The sequence below is a fragment of the Hyperoodon ampullatus genome (assembly GCF_949752795.1).
Source record: "Hyperoodon ampullatus genome assembly, chromosome: 4".
Lineage (NCBI taxonomy): Eukaryota > Metazoa > Chordata > Mammalia > Artiodactyla > Ziphiidae > Hyperoodon > Hyperoodon ampullatus.
Genome location: NC_136917.1, coordinates 115,140,312 through 115,161,184, shown reverse-complemented (window position 1 = coordinate 115,161,184; position 20,873 = coordinate 115,140,312). Strand labels below are relative to the sequence as shown.

The 20,873-nt window shown below is 37.6% G+C and overlaps 1 protein-coding gene across 1 annotated transcript in view; it reads left to right on the top strand.

Annotated features, from left to right (window-relative positions):
* Nucleotides 1–1,243: 1,243 nt before the first annotated feature.
* Nucleotides 1,244–20,873, top strand: part of AGGF1 (angiogenic factor with G-patch and FHA domains 1) — a gene marked incomplete at both ends in the record, with an annotated part of 52,679 nt that continues 33,049 nt past the window's right edge. Inside the window, 5 exons of the mRNA XM_079702705.1 lie at nucleotides 1,244–1,453; nucleotides 3,972–4,074; nucleotides 5,092–5,294; nucleotides 6,143–6,307; nucleotides 8,601–8,789. Of these exons, the coding sequence (XP_079558831.1) occupies nucleotides 1,244–1,453; nucleotides 3,972–4,074; nucleotides 5,092–5,294; nucleotides 6,143–6,307; nucleotides 8,601–8,789 (870 nt within the window). The remainder of the gene's footprint in view (nucleotides 1,454–3,971; nucleotides 4,075–5,091; nucleotides 5,295–6,142; nucleotides 6,308–8,600; nucleotides 8,790–20,873) is intronic.

The following is a 20,873-nucleotide window of genomic DNA, read 5'->3' as shown; positions in this document are numbered from 1 at the left end:
ACCGCCTGTGACTTAACTAGGGGGCAGTGCACGGGACAAAAAGCACACAGAGCGGCCACTGAACTAGGACATCAAACAGGATTCTTATGTTCAGCAAATATTTAAGGATACCCGCTCTGTGACAGACACTGAGCTGGGCCCTGGGAGAGGACAGGAAAGACGTAGTCGCTGACCTCCATAGGTCTCAGGCCCGGCATTCCGAACTCAAGCTCTAATTCTAAATGACGTTGGTTAAGAAAGAAAGTGTGTTTCAAGAAGCCCTCATCAATTTAAAGGCTTCTGAACAAACGCCTGTTTCACATAGACGGAACACCAAATAGATGCACTGAAACAGAAAATTTTTCTCTCCTGCTTCCGTAGAATCTTGCTGCTTACTTTCCCACTAGGGATGCTTCTCTCTGCAGGCCAGACCTATAGGAATTTGCTTTCTTTTCCTTGGCGGGGGGGGCCTAACCTCACGGAATCCGCAGAAGCACTAAGTAAGCAGAGCGTCAGAACACTACGTTCACAGTCCTGGTTTAGCATCAATTCTATGAACCCTGGCAAAACATTTCTTGGAGATTCACTGTTCTCATCTGTAAAGCGAGGAGCTAGGAAGTGCACTCTGTGCAAAAAGTTTGAAAACGTTTTGAAAGTGTGCAAGGGTAAATCCCGCGAACAGAGGATGCGCGATCTTCTGTTTATCTCTCCCGGGCTACTGTAGCACCTTTTCCTCCCGCTCTCCACGCGCTCACGTCCCGCCCCGCTCCGCGCCCGTCCCGCCCCGTCCCGTCCCGTCCCGTCCCGTGCAACCCGCAGCCGGCGGGAAGTACGCCCGTGCGTTGTGAGGCCCTTCTCGCCTTCCGTCGCTTCCTTTTCCGTCTCGGCCCCGCCCACCGCCGTCGTTTCCGGTTCAGCCCAGAAACGGCCCAATCGCTTCTGGTTCCTGCTTCACTGGCCAGCCCATTTCTCCAACGTTTCGGTGGCTTACTCGGTCGCCGGGGCAGGTGGTTACCAATAAAGTTTTACTGTTTCAAAGCCCGGAGGACTGGGCCCATTCTCCGTCTCCTTGCTCGCTGCCCGCAGTTCGCCTCGGCTACAGGTAACCAGCTTTAGGGCCTCATGGCCGCGGGCCGCCGCGGCCGGGCGGGGATGAGGCCGCCTTTCGCTGCCCGCGCGCTCCCGTGGCTTCTGGGTCCGTCGGCGTCCGTCTCAGCTTGAGCGCAGTTCCTCCGCTCCCGCGGGCCGCTTCGCGCCGGACCCCATGGCCTCTGAGGCGCCGCCGCCTTCGTTGTCGCCGTCGCCACCTCCCTCTCCCGAGCCTGAGCTGGCCCAGCTGAGGCGGAAGGTGGAAAAGTTGGAACGCGAGCTGCGGAGCTGCAAGCGGCAAGTGCGGGAGATCGAGAAGCTGCTGCATCACACAGAGCGGCTGTACCAGAGCGCCGAGAGCAACAACCAGGAGCTCCGCACCCAGGTGCGCGGTCCGCCTCCAGCCCCACGCCCCATCCAGCCCGAGACGAGGCCTTCGAAGTCTAAGATAGCCTCAGAAGGGCTCCCTGTTAGGGCCCAGGACTGCTTTATAGAGTACCTGAAAGAGTTAAAAGTTCAGTGCGATGATAATTCCAGGTACATTTGGAACAAACCTAAGCGTTGGGGTACTCGATTTAGATAAGTGCGTGAGCTGCAGTTGTGGCCGGCGTGGAGTGCACTTAAGTACTTCAGTCTTCATTCTCACTTGTGAAGTCCCATTGGCAGTAGGCACATTTCTAATATTTCGTTCTGGATCACTTTTGAGTTTGTTAAAGCGCCGGATTTCAATCAGAATCCCATTTATCATACCCTAGATGTGTGAACTGATATTGAGCCTCAGTGGCCCATAAAATGAGAATGCTAGGACCACACTGGTGGAGGTTAAATCAAAGTAAATGTCAACAGACTGTTTTACAGTTTTGTAAATTGCTGAACGCTAGGTATGTGTGCGGTTGTTCTGGGCATTCATCTTGAGTAGTCTAGTGGAAGTAGGGAAGATAGAACTGTTCGTTAGAGACACTAAGCAGCTAACTTTGTTCTTATAACATGCAGTAAGGACAAATATTTAAACTCGCATTTAAAAAAAACTCTTAAACAGCATAATTTTTTCAGCGTGATTGTTTTGGGCAGTCGCACTCTTTCCCAACAAGTTATTTCCACGTAATTATTAATTTCAGTTAAACTGTTGTCTACCTTTTGGCATATATTGATACATTTCCTAAAATCACAAATGTAGGCTGAACGTTAAAGTATCATCAAACTTTGTTACGCTTTGCTATCAAATAATCTATGAAAATAACCGCTGAGTTGCAGTGACTTTCTGTGCCCATTGTATAGAGTTGTTAACATTATGACATTACCGAAAATTTGTGTTTTGTTACTCAACAACTATTTCTTGGACAACTACAATGCGTAGCGACTGTGCTAGGGGACTACAAATATTGTTAAAATATTGTGGGGAAAGGGGAGTAAAATATGATGAGCTGTGAAAAAAATCTTTTTATAATTCTAAATTGTAATAGTACCGCTTGCTATAGAGATCTAAAAGAAAACGTTTTTGCTAATCTTTGAAGAGCCAGCGTTTTGGTTATTAGTGTTAATTTGATAGCAGTCTAATATGAAAAATTGAAATGCATAGAAAGCTGTAACTTTACGAGTGATAGTAATTACTCTTCTTTATTATCTTTCTAGTCAGCCTCCCCTGGCGGTCGGTGTTTGTTAACTGTCATTCCTAATCACTAGATAGTGTTTTATCTGGAGCAGTAAAAATTTGGCTTGAGAATTGAGGGTGAACTAGCAGGAAAGTACAATATGTACAGGCTTTGGAGTCAAAGAAACCTTGTGCAAATTACTTCCTTTAGATTTCTCACATGTAAAATGGGGATTAGGACAACTAATTTGTAAGATGATTGTAAGAATGAATGAGATGTTACCCACAGTACCAAGTGCAGTGCCTAGCATGTAGCAGATTCTATATAAATGGTCTTGTTCATAGTAATAGTGGTAGTAGCCAGAGCCAGGATTAGAGCAAGGCGATCAGTAGCCTAGGGCGAAAAATTCAAGGGGGCACTCATTCTCAGGTATGATTCTATACTTGCATGAAGCTGAGAGTGAATGTCTCCTTAAATTTTGTGCCTTACGTGCCTTGCTCGCTTCGCTCTAGTTCCAGCCCTGGTGGTAGCAGCAGATCTGATAATCTATGAAGTGCACAGATAATCCGTATATAATCAGTCTTATCACCTTTCTCTTTTTAAGCTTTATGTATCATTAAAGAAGCTTGTTTTTTGGTTTTGTGCTTATAATGGGTATAATCTCACACTGAGTTCCTGCCTGACTGAGCTGTATTGATGAGGCTGCTCTTCATCTGCTTATGGGTATTTTTCACACTCAGTTGCTATGGCCTTGGTATTCAGTGAGACACAGGGAGGCGAGATGCATCTCTGAGGCAGTCACCTCTCTTTCCTTCTGCTCCAGCTACTTAATTAGAAGATTACTATTTCAAGGAAAAAGTATGTTAAAGTATATGAGTGGCATTATTTAAGTGAATGGTTAGTTCCAGGTGGAGAACACTGGATGATACTAGATAATTTAATTCAATGATTTAATTCTCTTTAGGGAGAACTGCTGACCGATTAAAATAGTAGTATAAAAACTTTCTTATTGATAGAAATAAAGGATCCTGTTCACTAAGTCTTATTAATTTAGTCAGTGTGATTTTTAGAGGTAATAGTTTGAGGTTAGCTAGAGAATATAAGAATAAAAACATCTCCTTCTGCAGATGTAAAAGGTGAAAGCCAATTATATTGTAGTATTTTCAGTTTTTCTGAAAAGGAAACTAGCTGATATTGGTACTTCTCCAGACTTTTACCAGGAAAAATAATTATTGTAATTTCAGGAGAATAGTGTGTATATTATTAGATTGCTGTATGGTTTATTTTTCCTAAAGCCTTGCTTTCTTTCAGGTAGAAGAGCTCAGTAAAATACTCCATTGTGGGAGAAACGAAGATAATAAAAAGTCTGATGTAGAAGTACAAACAGAGAACCACCCTCCTTGGTCAATCTCAGGTATTCTGCTTATAGTGAAGATATCCTAATACTACTACATTCAAATCATGCTAACGTGGAGTTTTCTTTAAATTTAGAATCTGTATACATCTAGATAAATAGGAGAGCTGTTACAAAGTTGACTTTTCTCCATATGATTTGGTATTTTCAGATAATCTATTTGCTCTTTTGGTGGGAAAGTAGACATGTATTGTTATTTCTGTAAATACGTAATATTGCTAATATGCTTTCAGTGGCACATTCACTGAGTAATTTTTGCTATGCTGTAAACTATCTACTCTGATCTGACCTTACTTGTGACCAGGGGCATGTGTTTTCTTGTTGATGCGTTCCACTTAGCATCAATTCAGTGTCAGTCTCTTAGGCCCTCCTGGGAATGGGGTGAGCCTTACACCCCTGGCCTTGTTAGTGGCATTATGTTGTGAGGCAAAATAACTGAGAAACCAAGTTTTAATAAATAGGGATAACAAGAAATGATCTTTCCCATTAAATTTTGCCTTGTTTTATTCAGATGCAACTTAGCAAATTGCTAAACATAGCAATGGTATGAACATTACATATCTGTATAATATTATGTTTTTTAAAAAGTCAGCACCATGAGCAAAATTTGACAGAAAAAGTCAGCCCTTGACATGTTGTCATTTGATATTGAAGTACACTGTGGTATGTAGTTAGACATTGTTAAGAGTTGCTAATCTTTTTTTTTTTTTTGACAGAACACAACCTGTCTACCTGTTTTTTCTTTTTACTCTTGCTATGGAAAATCCAAATCTGCTTACCTTTTTTTCCTTTTTAGCTTGACAGCCAGGGTACTGAAGGTGACATTAGAATCAAAGATATATATCTCTGCAGATTTATTTGGACCATTACTTTTAATCTGTTAAAATGTGTATAATTATAAAAATACGGTTTGTTTGCAACGTGTGCTCTTTTGTGTTCAGTGCCAGTGTTTTGGAATTAAGTCCTTTTTATATACACTATTCTAATATGATATCACTTAATTTGTTTTTGCAATAGATTATTATTATCAGACATACTATAATGATGTTAATCTTCCAAATAAAGCATCTGAACTCCCAGTTCAGGAAGATCAGGATATCAAAGCTTCTACTTTTAATTCTAAAGACCAGTCACACATAGAAAATGATGCTTATGCTGGTACTGATATAACAGAAAATGTTAATTGTGGACAAGAGGACCATTTTGCCTCAAATTCACAGGTAATAAAATGCTTCACTTGAAACTGTTGATACTCAAGAACTTGTTCTTCTTTGTTGTTATTATGTAGAAAAATAGACTTCTTTGGTTTATTATAACATATACAAAGGTTGTACATGTTCTGCGTGTAATTATGCAGTGAATAATACAGTTTTTGAGAAACAAAAATTAGAACTTGTTCGTACGTGTAACTGTTTTCCTACTCTGTTGTGTTGCAAAAGTGTATGCTGTACATAAACTAAACAAAATTTGTCAGTACGTTTGACTCAACCAGAAAATTTTGAGCAACCACAATACCACGTTCACACCAAATTTTTTTTTAATACTTCCTTTATGTCAAATATCTTGCCACTGTTCAAATTTCCCAGAATGTTTTATAAATTTGTTTTTACCATTTGTTTGAATCAGGATCCCAGTAAGGTTCATACAGGGCAACTGCTTGATATGTGATGTATAATTTATACCTTTCTTCTCTATCTCTTTTCTAAAATTTTTTTTCCCCTTGAGCCTGTAATTATTGAAGAATCCAGATCATTTGTCTTAAAGAATATTTCAGTCTGTATTTTGTGGATTGCTTCCCTATGGTATTAGGCATTTATTTTTGAGTAATGGTCCCTCACTTACTTCTAGTGTCTTCAAAACTGGGTCACAATTGAATTAACTGATACACTAATTCATATTTTTTTAAGTGGATCAAATTGTAATTGATAGCCATCCCTTTCCACTGCAGAAATTGAGGTCTTATTATTCAGAATAGTTTTTAGGTCTGTTTATTGTTTCAAATTCTGCTAACTTTTATATTGATATGAGGATGTTTTTGTCCTGTTTGACATGATTGTATCATACCTAGGAGCCAGCATCTGTGTTAGCAACAGAAGATACATCCTTAGAAGGTTCATCACTAGCTGAAAGTTTGAGAGCTGCAGCAGAAGCTGCTGTATCACAGACTGGATTTAGTTATGATGAGAATACTGGATTGTATTTTGATCACAGCACTGGATTCTATTACGATTCTGTAAGTATCTCAGACCTTTTAATACTGTATGGTTGTGTTCTTAGCTGCTTGAATACCAAATATTAAACCCTAGGTTGAATTAAGGTAAGCAGGGAGCTGCATGTAAAAATTGATTTAAAGCTATTTGGCAAGAGTAAAGATTTATAAAGTAGCTTATGATACTATATTTCTATGTTTATTTAATTAAATAAGTTAATTGTGTTATAGATTAATATTTTAGAGAGATCTAATAACCTTTTATATGTAAAGTAACATACAAAAATGTTAACATATTTATTAATAAAAGGAGACAACTACATTTTGTAAAATGTTTAAGAACCTAAACTAAAAGGAAGTAATGTTGTTAATTCTAGGCTTGGGGTAAGATTTTTAAAAAATTGTTTCAAATACTTGTATCTTTATGAATCCACTTTAGACCACAGAGGAGTCTTTTTGTTAAATTCTTTATAGCATGTTTATTATTAGCCATTGTTTTATATTTTGTGACTTTTAAGCATTTCACTTTTAAAAAATCAATTTGTTAACAGTGAGAACTAGGGAATTAGTATGGAATCAGAAATATAATGGACCACGGACTAGGACAAAACCAGAAAAGAAAGTTCTTGATTTATATTATAGTGTTATGACTGTTGAAGGTCTGGTATTTAATTGGATTTTTTCAGGTTTTGATGACAATGATGCTTGAAGTTATATACCCACATACCTCAACCTCAGTGGTCTACACATACGATCTGGTCCTCAGGAGTTACAGAATGTAGTGCCCCAAAGTGGAGCAGATATTCACCATTCCAGTTATTGGAACTATTATTAACTACTCTAGGGAACATAATGATAATAGTAAATATTTTAGTTAGATAAGGGATTTCATTAGCTTATCAGTTTGTACTTGGTATAGTACTTTGTAACTACTTTGTAAAAGAGGGTTTTATTTCACAGGAGTATGCTAATTGACAGTGCTAATTAATACCTAGAAAATTAATGTTTAAACTCTTATTACCAAAGAAAATAACTATTAATTACTTGGTTTCTAGAAAAATACGGAATTTCCAAGTATATGACGTTAGTCTTTGTCATTCTTCTACCTTCTTTTCTGTAACTTTCTTCCTGACATCTATTCTGTAAATGCTTAATTACATTCTGCAGGTTGTGTCTCAGTGGAGTGGGGACTTCATTGTTTTGCCATTTTTATTGTGCTAGTTTTCATTTTAATTAATTTTCTTACATATTTGAAAATGTCTATATTTTGGACTGAAAGACAGCAGATTAAAAAGATTTGAGTTGCAGAAGTTCTGTTATCACTGGAAATAAAGATCAGAAAGCTTCTATTCAGTTTTTAGCTGAAGGAAAGATAGTGAGAATTCTAAATATTTTTGTAAGAGATCTACAAAATGAATTAAAGACAATAAATTGCAATAGTATCAACAGTTAGAAAAATAAATTTTTCTTTTTCAGGAAGCTTTACTTGCTTAATCTCAGTATATATCTTTGCAAGATGTTTCCAAGTCTGATCTGCATGGATTTATGATGTAAACAAGATACAGACGGTTCAATTAAATCTTGGTTATAAAGTACTGGCCAGTATCTAATAAATGCAGATGATTACATAATTTTATCTTTCTAGTTTTTATCCATAATTTACCAAAACTCTATATTGCATGGCTGCTTTACTCTAAGTCTTATGTAGTTACTTAGTGTAGAATTAATTGATTAGTGAAGAAAATTGTTTATTGATTTCTTTGTACAGAATGTTATGTTGTAGTGTTCATGAGCTTAATTTTATTTTCAGATTTTTCTCCAGGATTTTGAATCATGAACATTGAAAGGCAAATCTTTGTTTTATGTCATTGAGAGGAGGGTTTAGGGGTTTATACTACCAAACCATTATCATGTAATTATATGGGGAATGAGTCTGCAATTGCTTTTATATGGTTGGCTTTTTCTGATGCATACCTTAGTTTTCATGACTTCTAAAAGGTTTCTGTTGAACCATATGAAGTTGCTGTTTCTATAAGTTAAAAAATGGTCAAATATTGGCAATTTCATGAGATTTAATATAATATGTAAATGTATTCATTTTCCACACTAGGAAAATTAGAGCAGATATTGAATGGTAAAGTATTTTGGAAAATTACAAGCATTTTTCATTCTCTTTATTCATTTTTTCCAAAAAATACTATAGTTCTTAAAAGAAAATTTACTGTATTTGAATATATTTGTCATTTCTATTAAGTCTATTTTTCTATTTTATTTCATCTTACTGGAATAGAACTTATTGTTTTCTTAACTTTGAAAGGAAAATCAACTATATTATGATCCTTCCACTGGAATTTATTACTACTGTGATGTGGAAAGTGGTCGATATCAATTTCATTCTCGAGTAGATTTGCAACCTTATCAGACTTCTGGCACAAAACAAAGTAAAGATAAAAAATTGAAGAAGAAAAGAAAGGATCTTGATTCTTCTACAACAAATGAGGAAAAGGTAATGTCATAATTTTTAAAATTTACATAATGGTGATATCATAGTTAAACCAAAATTTTTGATGAAACTGAAAATCATTTAGTAACTGTATTTTAAACATATTCATTACAATAACAAGATATCAGAATCTATCAACCAAGAAGCTTTCTCATGGAGCAAACATGGACTTTTCACAAATTCTCAATCACTAGAAGTAGAAAAAATTGCTTAAAGTTTGAAGCAGGTAGATTTAGGGCAGATAAAATACTCTTGTGTTACATAATTTGGAAGAAGAACATTCATACCAGCTGTTGATAAGTTGATGTCAGTGCACAATTCACAATAAAAGAAAAACACAGTTTGTAAATAGGTGTAGGTAAAAGTTCGACATTCTTAGTTTTGCTGAGCAATTTCTTCTTATGTTAGCAAACATTAAAAAAATCCATTGCTAGCAAATTTAGGATTTGTATATATTCATTAGTTTCAATTGGTATCTTTTGGGAAAATGGATTATTTGTATCAATAACCATAAAAATGTTCATATGCTTTAACTGGAAAAGTCTCATTTCTAGTTTGTAATTTAAAAAAAAATTCCAAAGAAAGAAACATTCCTTTGTATATTTATACAGCAATATTTATAAGAACAAAAAAATAGATTTAAATGGCTGACAGTTATTGGTTAAGAAGATGATGGTACATTTAAACTTGCAGTTACAAAGTAAATGAGTCACAGGGATGAAATGTACAGTGTGGGGAATATAGTCAATAATAATGTAATATCTTTGTGTGGAAACATGGTAACTAGACTTGACATTGTGATCATTTTGTAATGTATAGAAATATTGAATTACTATATTGTGCACCAAGAGCTGAGATAGTGTTATAAGTCAGTTACATTTGAAAAGCAAATAAATAATCTCATAGAAGATGATACCAGATTTGTGGTTACCAGAGGCAGGGGGTGAGGAGAGGGGGATAGTTAGATGAAGGTAGTCAAAAGGTACAAACTTCCAGTTATAGGATTAATAAGTACTAGGGCTGTAATGTACAACATGATAAATACAGTTAACACTGCTGTAAGTTATATACGGAAGTCGTTAAGAGAGTAAATTCTGAGAGTTCTTATCACAAGGAAAAATATTTATTTTGTATGAAAATGAGATGATGGATGTTCATTAAACTTAACCATGGTAGTCATTTTTGATGTATGTAAGTCAAATCATTATGCTGTAAACCTTAAACTTCTGCAGTGCTATATGTCAATTATATCTTAATAAAAATGGAAGAAAAAAAGGAAGAAAATGATAGTACATTTAATTGAAAAAACATTATTTAGTCATTCAGATGGTAGTTTATGAAGGCTGAGGGGAATTTTTAAAATACTTATGATACAATGTTAAATTGAAAGAAGGGAAGTAAAAAAATGTTATCAATGCTCTTATTTCTACTCCCTAAATAGAATTAGGTTGGTGGTTTACAGGCAGGAAAGGAGGCTTATTTGTTATATTGGCGTTTTGTAAATTGTGGCAATTATTTGATACTTTACTCTTGATTTCTTTTTTTTTTTTTTTGAAATATAGTTGAAGTACAATATTATGTTAGGTTCAGGTGTACTAAATAGTGATTTGACATTTGCATACGTTATGAAATGATCACCACCTTAATTAAGTCTAGTAACCATCATCTTCCACATAAAAAGTTATTGTATTATTATTGACCATATTCCTTATGCTGTAAATTGTATTCCCGTGGCTTATTTATTTTATAACTGGAAAGTTATACCTCTTAATCCCCTTCACTTCGTTTGCCCCCACTCCCAACTCCCTCCTCTCTGGCAACCATCCAATTGTTCTCTGTATCTATGAATCTGTTTTCCTTTTGTTTGTTTGTTTTGTTTTTTAGATTCCACATGTAAGTGAGATCATAAGGTATTTGCCTTTCTCTGTCTGACTTATTTCACTTAGCATAATACCCTCTAGAGTCGTTAATGTCTTTGCAAATGACAAGATTTCGTTTTTTAAATAGCTGAGTAATATTCCTGTGTGTGTGCGCACGCGCACACGCCGCATCTTTATTTATCTGTCAGTGGACACTTTGGTTGCTTTCATGTTGGCTGTTGTAAATAATGCTGTGATGAACATTGGGGTGCATATATATATTTTTGAGTTCATGTTTTTGTTTTCTTCTGGTAAATACGAAGAAGCGAAATTTCTGGATCATATGGCAGTTCTCTTTTGAATTTTTTGAGGAACCTTCATACTATTTTCCATAGCGGCTGCACCAATTTACAATACCACAAACAGTGCGAAAGGGTTCTCTTTTCTCCACATCCTTGCCAACACTTGTTATTTGTTGTCTTTTTGATTATAGCCTCTAGAACAGGTGTGAGGTGATAATCTCATTGTGGTTTTGATTTGCATGTCCCTCATGATTAGCAGTGTAGAGCATCTTTTCATGTGCCTGTTGGCCATCTGCATTTCCTCTTTGCAAAAATGTCTATTTGTTCTTCTGCACATTTTTTTTTTTTTTTTTGAGTTACGCGGGCCTCTCACTGTTGTGGCCTCTCCCATTGCAGAGCACAGGCTCCGGGTGCGCAGGCTCAGTGGCCATGGCTCACGGGCCTAGCCGCTCCGTGGCATGTGGGATTTTCCTGGACCAGGGCACGAACCCATATCCCCTGCATCGGCAGGCAGACTCTCAACCACTGTGCCACCAGGGAAACCCTTTCTGCGCATTTTTTAATCGGGTTGTTTTTTGGATGCAAATTTGTGTCAGCTGTTGATATATTTTGGATATTAACCCATTATTGGTCATATCATTTGCGAATACCTTCTCCCTTTCACTAGGCTACCTTTTTGTTTTGTTTATAGTTTCCTTTGCTGTGCAAAAGCTTTTTAGTTTGATGTAGTCTCATTTGTTTATCTTTGCTTTTGTTTTCCTTGACTGAGGAGACATATCCAAAAAAATATTCCTAAGACTGATGTCAAAGAGCATACTGCCTATGTTTTCTTCTAGGAGGTTTGTGGTTTCAGGTCATACATGTCTTTTTATATGTATATATTCATATTTTTTTTATTGAAGTATAGTTGATTTATGATACATTAGTTTCTGGTGTACGGCAAAGTGATTCAGTAATATGTATATATATATTTCATATTTTCCATTATGGTTTATTACAAGATACTGAATATAGTTCCCTGTGCTATACAGTAGGGCCTTGTTGTTCATCTGTTTTATGTATAGTAGTTTGTATCTGCTAATCCCAAGCTCCTAATTTATTCCCTCATCCCCACCCCTTTGGTAACCATAAGTTTGTTTTCTATGTCTGTGAGTCTGCTTCTGTTTTGTAAATAAGTTTGGATCATGTTTTAGATTCCACATATAAGTGATATATGATATTTGTCTTTCTGACTTACTTAGGATGATAATCTCTAGGTGCATCCATGTGCTGCAAATGGCATGATTTCATTCTTTTTTTTTATAGCTGAGTAGTATTCCACTGTGTATATATACCACATCATCTTTATCCATTCATCTGTTGATGGACATTTAGGTTGCTTCCATGTCTTGGCTGTTGTAAATAGCACTGCAAAGAACATTGGGGTGCATGTATCTTTTCGAATTATAGTTTTCTCCAGGTATGTGCCCAGGTGTGGGATTGATGGATCATATGGTAACTCTATTTTTAGCTTTTTAAGGAACTTCCATACTGTTTTCCATAGTGGCTGCGCCAACTTATATTTCCATCAACAGTGTAGGAGGGTTCCCTTTTCTCCACACCCTCTCCAGCATTTATTATTTGTAGACTTTTTAATGATGGCCATTCTGACCAGCGTCAGGGGTTACCTCATTGTAGTTTTGATTTGCATTTCTCTAATAATTAATGAAGTTGAGTATCCTTTTATGTGCTTCTTGGCCATCTGTATGTCTTCTTTGGAGAAATGTCTCTTTAGGTCTTCTGCCCATTTTTTGTTTTGGATTGGTGGTTTTCTTGTTATTGAGTTGTATGACCTGTTTGTATATTTTGGAAATGAAGCCCTTGTCAGTTACATTGTATGCAAAGGTTTTCTCCCAGTCTGTGGGTTTTCTTTTTGTTTCTTTATAGTTTCCTTTGCTGTGCAAAAGCTTTTAAGTTTGATTAGATCTTGTTTATTAATATTTCTGTTGCCTTGGGAGACTGACCTAAGAAAACATTGCTACAATTTATGTCAGAGAATGTTTCTCCTGTGTTTCTCCTATGTTCTTTTCTAGGAGTTTTATGGTGTCATGTCTTATATTTAAGTCTTTAAACCGTTTTGAGTTTATTTTTGTGTAGGGTGTGAGAGAGTGTTCTGACTTCATTGATTTTATATGTGGCTGTCCAGCTTTCCCAACACCACTTGCTGAAAAGACTGTTTTTTCTCCATTGTATATTCTTTCCTCTTTTGTTACATTTAAGTCTTTAATCCATTTTGAGTTTATTTTTTGTGTATGGTGTGAGAAAATGGTCCAGTTTCATTCTTTTGCACATAGCCGTCCAATTTCCCATCACCATTTACTGAAGAGGCAATCTTTTCCCATTGTATATCCTTGCCTCCTTTGTCATAGATTAACTTCCCATATAAGGGTGGATTTATTTCTGGGCTCTCTATTCTGTTCCATTGATCTATGTGTCTTTTTTTGTGCTGGTACCATACTGTTTTAATTACTGTAGCTTTGTAGTATATTTTGAAATCAGGGGGCATGGTACCTCCAGCTTTGTTCTTTCTTAAGATTGTTTTGGCTATTTGGGGTCTTTTGTGTTTCCTTAAAAATTATAGAATTATTCTAGTTCTGCGAAAAGCACCATTGGTATTTTAATAGGGATTGCATTGAGTCTTTAGATTGTCTTGGATATAGTATGGCCATTTTTTTTTTTTTTTTTTTTTGTGGTACGCGGGCCTCTCACTGTTGTGGCCTCTCCCGTTGCGGAGCACAGGCTCCGGACGCGCAGGCTCAGCAGCCATGGCTCACGGGCCCAGCCGCTCCGCGGCATATGGGATCCTCCCAGACCGGGGCACGAACCCGTATCCCCTGCATCGGCAGGCGGACTCTCAACCACTGCGCCACCAGGGAGGCCCTAGTATGGCCATTTTAACAATATTAATTCTCCCAATCCATGAGCACAGTATATCTTTCCATTTGTTTCTCTTCTTTCCTCAATATTTTATAGTTTTTAGAGTATGAGTCGTTTTCCTCTTTGGTTAGATTTTTTTTTTTTTTTTTGCAGTACGCGGGCCTCTCACTGTTGTGGCCTCTCCCGTTGCGGAGCACAGGCTCTGGACGTGCAGGCTCAGAGGCCATGGCCCATGGGCCCAGCCGCTCTGCGGCATGTGGGATCTTCCCAGACCGGGGCACAAACCCGTGTCCCCTGCATCGGCAGGCGGACTCTCAACCACTGCGCCACCAGGGAAGCCCCTAGATTTTTTTTTTTTTAATTCATCAATCCCTGAACCTTATTTATTTATTTATTTATTTATTTATTTATTTTTGGCTGTGTTGGGCCTTCGTTGCTGAGTGCAGGCTTTCTCTAGTTGTGTCAAGCAGGGGCTACTCTTTGTTGCGGTGCGTGGGCTTCTCATTGTGGTGGCTTCTCCTGTTGCAGAGCATGGGCTCTAGGCATGCAGGCTCAGTAGTTGTAGTACATGGGCTCAGTAGTTGTGGCACGTGAGCTCTAGAGTGCAGGCTCAGTAGTTTTGGCGCCCGGCCTTAGTTGCTCTGCAGCATGTGGGATCTTCCTGGACCAGGGCTTGAACCCGTGTCCCCTGCATTGGCCACTGAGCCACGACGGGAGTCCCTCTTTGGTTAGATGTATTCCTAGGTATTTTATTCTTTTTGATGCAGTTGTAAATGGGATTGTTTTCTTTTTTCTTTTTTCCTTTTTTTATTTTTTTTGGTACGCGGGCCTCTCACTGCTGTGGCCTCTCCCGTTGTGGAGCACAGGCTCTGGATGAGCAGGCTCAGCGGCCATGGCTCACGGGCCCAGCCGCTCCGCGGCATGTGGGATCTTCCCGGACCGGGGCATGAACCTGTGTCCTCTGCATCGGCAGGCGGACTCTCAACCACTGCGCCACCAGGGAAGCCCTGCTTTCTTTTTTTAAAAAAAAAATTTATTTCTTTATTTGTTTGCACTGGGTCTTAGTTGTGACAGGCAGGGTCCTTAGTTGCGGCTGGCGAGCTCCTTATCTATGGCTCGCGGGCTCCTTCGTTACGGCTCGTGGGCTCCTTTGTTGTGGCACATGGGCTCCTTAGTTGTGGCAGGTGGGCTCCTTCGTTGTGGCATGCAAACTCTTAGCTGCGGCATGCATGTGAGATCTAGTTCCCTGACCAGGGATCGAACCTGGGCCCCCTGCATTGGGAGTGTGGAGTCTTAACAACTGCGCCACCAGGGAAGTCCCTGGGATTGTTTTCTTAATTTCTCTTGTAGTTTGTTGTTAAATGTATAAAAATACAACAGGTTTCTGTATATTAATTTTGTATCCTGCAGCTTTACTGAATTCATTTGTTAGTTCTCACAGTTATTTGGGGAGTGTCTTTAGGATTTTCTATATGTTGTATAATGTCACCAGCAAACAGTGACAGTTTTACTTCTTCCTTTCTAGTTTGGATTCTTTTCTTTTTCTTGTCTGATTGCTGTGGTGAGGACTTCAATACTGAGTTGAATAAATGTGGCAAGAGTGACCATCCTTGTCTTGTTCCTGATCTTAGAGGAAATGCTTTCAGCTTTTCACATTGAGTATGATGTTGGCTGTGGGTTTGTCATATATGGCCTTTATTATGTTGAAGTACGTTTCCTTTGTACCCACTTTGTTTAGAGGTTATCATAAATGGATGTTGAATTTTGTCAAAAGCTTTTTCTGCATCTATTGAGATGATCATGATTTTTACTCTTTTTTTTTTTTTACACTGGAGTTTTTTTTACATCTTTATTGGAGTATAATTGCTTTACAGTGGTGTGTTAGTTTCTGCTTTATAACAAAGTGAATCAGTTATACATATACATATGTTCCCATAACTCTTCCCTCTTGTGTCTCCCTCCTTCCCACCCCTCTAGGTGGTCACAAAGCACCGAGCTGATGTGCTTTTTCTTTCTTTTTTTTTTTTTATTAGTTTCTGCTTTATAACAAAGTGAATCAGTCATACATATACATCTGTTCCCACATCCCTTCCCTCATGCATCTCCCTCCCTCCCACCCTCCCCATCCCACCCCTCCAGGCAGTCACAAAGCACCCAGCTGATCTCCCTGTGCTCTGCGGCTGCTTCCCACTAGCTATCTACCTTACGTTTTGTAGTGTATATATGTCCATGCCTCTCTTTTGCTTTGTCACAGCTTACCCTTCCCCCTCCCCATATCCTCAAGTCCATTCTCAAGTAGGTCTGTGTCTTTATTTCTCTCTTACCCCTATGTTCTTCATGACATTTTTTTTTTCTTAAATTCCATATATATGTGTCAGCATACAGTATTTGTCTTTCTCTTTCTGACTTACTTCACTCTGTATGACAGACTCTAGGTCCATCCACCTCATTACAAATAGCTCAATTTCATTTCTTTTTATGGCTGAGTAATATTCCATTGTATATATGTGCCACATCTTCTTTACCCATTCATCCGATGATGGACACTTAGGTTGTTTCCATCTCTGGGCTATTGTAAATAGAGCTGCTATGAACATTTTGGTACATGTCTCTTTTTGAATTATGGTTTTCTCAGGGTATATGCCCAGTAGTGGGATTGCTGGGTCATATGGTAGTTCTATTTGTAGTTTTTTAAGGAACCTCCATACCGTTCTCTATAGTGGCTGTACCAATTCACATTCCCACCAGCAGTGCAAGAGTGTTCCCTTTTTTCCACACCCTCTCCAGCATTTATTGTTTCTAGATTTTTTGATGATGGCCATTCTGACTGGTGTGAGATGATATCTCATTGTAGTTTTGATTTGCATTTCTCTAATGAGTAAAGATGTTGAGCATCCTTTCATGTGTTTGTTGGCAGTCTGTATATCTTCTGTGGAGAAATGTCTATTTAGGTCTTCTGCCCATTTTTGGATTGGGTTGTTTGTTTTTTTGTTATTGAGCTGCATGAGCTGCTTATAAATTTTGGAGATTAATCCTTTGTCAGTTGCTTCATTTGCAAATATTTTCTCCCATTCTGAGGGTTGTCTTTTGGTCTTGTTTATGGTTTCCTTTGCTGTGCAAAAGCTTTTAAGTTTCATTAGGTCCCATGTGTTTATTTTTGTCTTTATTTCCATTTCTCTAGGAGGTGGGTCCAAAAGGATCTTGCTGTGATTTATGTCATAGAGTGTTCTGCCTATGTTTTCCTCTAAGAGTTTGATAGTGTCTGGGCTTACATTTAGGTCTTTAATCCATTTTGAGCTTATTTTTGTGTATGGTGTTAGGGAGTGATCTAATCTCATACTTTTACATGTCCCTATCCAGTTTTCCCAGCACCACTTATTGAAGAGACTCTCCTTTCTCCACTGTACATTCCTGCCTCCTTTATCAAAGATAAGGTGACCATATGTCCGTGGGTTTATCTCTGGGCTTTCTATCCTGTTCCATTGATCTATCTTTCTGTTTTTGTGCCAGTACCATACTGTCTTGATTACTGTAGCTTTGTAGTATAGTCTGAAGTCAGGGAGCCTGATTCCTCCAGCTCCATTTTTCGTTCTCAAGATTGCTTTGGCTATTCGGGGTCTTTTGTGTTTCCATACAAATTGTGAAATTTTTTGTTCTAGTTCTGTGAAAAATGCCAGTGGTAGTTTGATAGGGATTGCATTGAATCTGTAGATTGCTTTGGATAGTAGAGTCATTTTCACAATGTTGATTCTTCCAATCCAAGAACATGGTACATCTCTCCATCTATTTGTATCATCTTTAATTTCTTTCATCAGTGTCTTATAATTTTCTGCATACAGGTCTTTTGTGTCCTTAGGTAGGTTTATTCCTAGATATTTTATTCTTTTTGTTGCAATGGTAAATGGGAGTGTTTCCTTGATTTCACTTTCAGATTTTTCATCATTAGTATATAGGAATGCCACAGATTTCTGTGCATTAATTTTGTATCCTGCAACTTTACCAAATTCATTGATTAGCTCTAGTAGTTTTCTGGTAGCATCTTTAGGATTCTCTATGTATAGTATCATGTCATCTGCAAACAGTGACAGCTTTACTTCTTCTTTTCCGATTTGGATTCCTTTTATTTCCTTTTCTTCTCTGATTGCTGTGGCTAAAACTTCCAAAACTATGTTGAATAAGAGTGGTGAGAGTGGGCAACTTTGTCTTGTTCCTGATCTCAGTGGAAATGGTTTCAGTTTTTCACCATTGAGGACGATGCTGGCTGTGGGTTTGTCATATATGGCCTTTATTATGTTGAGGAAAGTTCCCTCTATGCCTACTTTCTGCAGGGTTTTTATCATAAATGGGTGTTGAATTTTGTCGAAAGCTTTCTCTGCATCTATTGAGATGATCATATGGTTTTTCTCCTTCAATTTGTTAATATGGTGTATCACGTTGATTGATTTGCGTATATTGAAGAATCCTTGCATTCCTGGAATAAACCCCACTTGATCATGGTGTATGATCCTTTTAATGTGCTGTTGGATTCTGTTTGCTAGTATTTTGTTGAGGATTTTTGCATCTATGTTCATCAGTGATATTGGCCTGTAGTTTTCTTTCTTTGTGACATCCTTGTCTGGTTTTGGTATCAGGGTGATGGTGGCCTTGTAGAATGAGTTTGGGAGTGTTCCTCCCTCTGCTATATTTTGGAAGAGTTTGAGAAGGATAGGTGTTAGCTCTTCTCTAAATGCTTGATAGAATTCACCTGTGAAGCCATCTGGTCCTGGGCTTTTGTTTGTTGGAAGATTTTTTATCACAGTTTCAATTTCAGTGCTTGTGATTGGTCTGTTCATATTTTCTATTTCTTCCTGATTCAGTCTTGGCAGGTTGTGCATTTCTAAGAATTTGTCCATTTCTTCCAGGTTGTCCATTTTATTGGCATAGAGTTGCTTGTAATAATCTCTCATCATCTTTTGTATTTCTGCAGTGTCAGTTGTTACTTCTCCTTTTTCATTTCTAATTCTATTGATTTGAGTCTTCTCCCTTTTTTTCTTGATGAGTCTGGCTAATGGTTTATCAATTTTGTTTATCTTCTCAAAGAACCAGCTTTTAGTTTTATTGATCTTTGCTATCGTTTCCTTCATTTCTTTTTCATTTATTTCTGATCTGATTTTTATGATTTCTTTCCTTCTGCTAACTTTGGGATGTTTTTGTTTTTCTTTCTCTAATTGCTTTAGGTGCAAGGTTAGGTTGTTTATTCGAGATGTTTCCTGTTTCTTAAGGTGGGATTGTATTGCTATAAACTTCCCTCTTAGAACTGCTTTTGCTGCATCCCATAGGTTTTGGGTCGTCGTGTCTCCATTGTCATTTGTTTCTAGGTATTTTTAAATTTCCTCTTTGATTTCTTCAGTGACCACTTCGTTATTAAGTAGCGTATTGTTTAGCCTCCATGTGTTTGTATTTTTTACAGCTCTTTTCCTGTAATTGATATCTAGTCTCATAGCATTGTGGTCAGAAAAGATACTTGATACAATTTCAATTTTCTTAAATTTACCAAGGCTAGATTTGTGACCCAAGATATGATCTATCCTGGAGAATGTTCCATGAGCACTTGAGAAAAATGTGTATTCTGTTGTTTTTGGATGGAATGTCCTATAAATATCAATTAAGTCCATCTTGTTTAATGTGTCATTTAAAGCTTGTGTTTCCTTATTTATTTTCATTTTGGATGATCTGTCCATTGGTGAAAGTGGGGTGTTAAAGTCCCGTACTATGATTGTGTTACTGTCGATTTCTCCTTTTATGGCAGTTAGTATTTGCCTTATGTATTGAGGTGCTCCTACGTTTGGTGCATAAATATTTACAATTGTTATATCTTCTTCTTGGATCGATCCCTTGATCATTATGTAGTGTCCTTCTTTGTCTCTTCTAGTAGTCTTTATTTTAAAGTCTATTTTGTCTGATATGAGAATTGCTACTCCAGCTTTCTTTTGGTTTCCATTTGCATGGAATATCTTTTTCCATCCCCTTACTTTCAGTCTGTATGTGTCTCTAGGTCTGAAGTGGGTCTCTTGTAGACAGCATATATATGGGTCTTGTTTTTGTATCCATTCAGCCAATCTGTGTCTTTTGGTGGGAGCATTTAGTCCATTTACATTTAAGGTAATTATCGATATGTATGTTCCTATTCCCATTTTCTTAATTGTTTTGGGTTCGTTATTGTAGGTCTTTTCCTTCTGTTGTGTTTCTTGCCTAGAGAAGTTCCTTTAGCATTTGTTGTAAAGCTGGTTTGGTGGTGCTGAACTCTCTCAGCTTTTGCTTGTCTGTAAACGTTTTAATTTCTCCATCAAATCTGAATGAGATCCTTGCTGGGTAGAGTAATCTTGGTTGCAGGTTTTTCTCCTTCATCACTTTAATTATGTCCTGCCACTCCCTTCTGGCTTGTAGAGTTTCTGCTGAGAGATCAGCTGTTATCCTGATGGGGATTCCCTTGTGTGTTATTTGTTGTTTTTGCCTTGCTGCTTTTAATATGATTCTTTGTGTTTAATTTTTGACAGTTTGATTAATATGTGTCTTGGCGTATTTCTCCTTGGATTTATTCTGTATGGGACTCTCTGTGCCTCCTGGACTTGATTAACTATTTCCTTTCCCATATTAGGGAAGTTTTCAACTATAATCTCTTCAAATATTTTCTCAGTCCCTTTCTTTTTCTCTTCTTCTTCTGGAACCCCTATAATTCGAATATTGGTGCGTTTAATGTTGTCCCAGAGGTCTCTGAGACTGTCCTCTGTTCTTTTCATTCTTTTTTCTTTATTTTGCTCTGCAGCAGTTATTTCCACTATTTTATCTTCCACCTCACTTATCCGTTCTTCTGCCTCAGTTATTCTGCTATTGATCCCATCTAGAGTATTTTTTATTTCATTTATTGTGTTTTTAATTGATGCTTGATTCATCTTTAGTTCTTCTAGGTCCTTGTTAACTGTTTCTTGCATTTTGTCTATTCTATTTCCAAGATTTTGGATCTGGGAAAT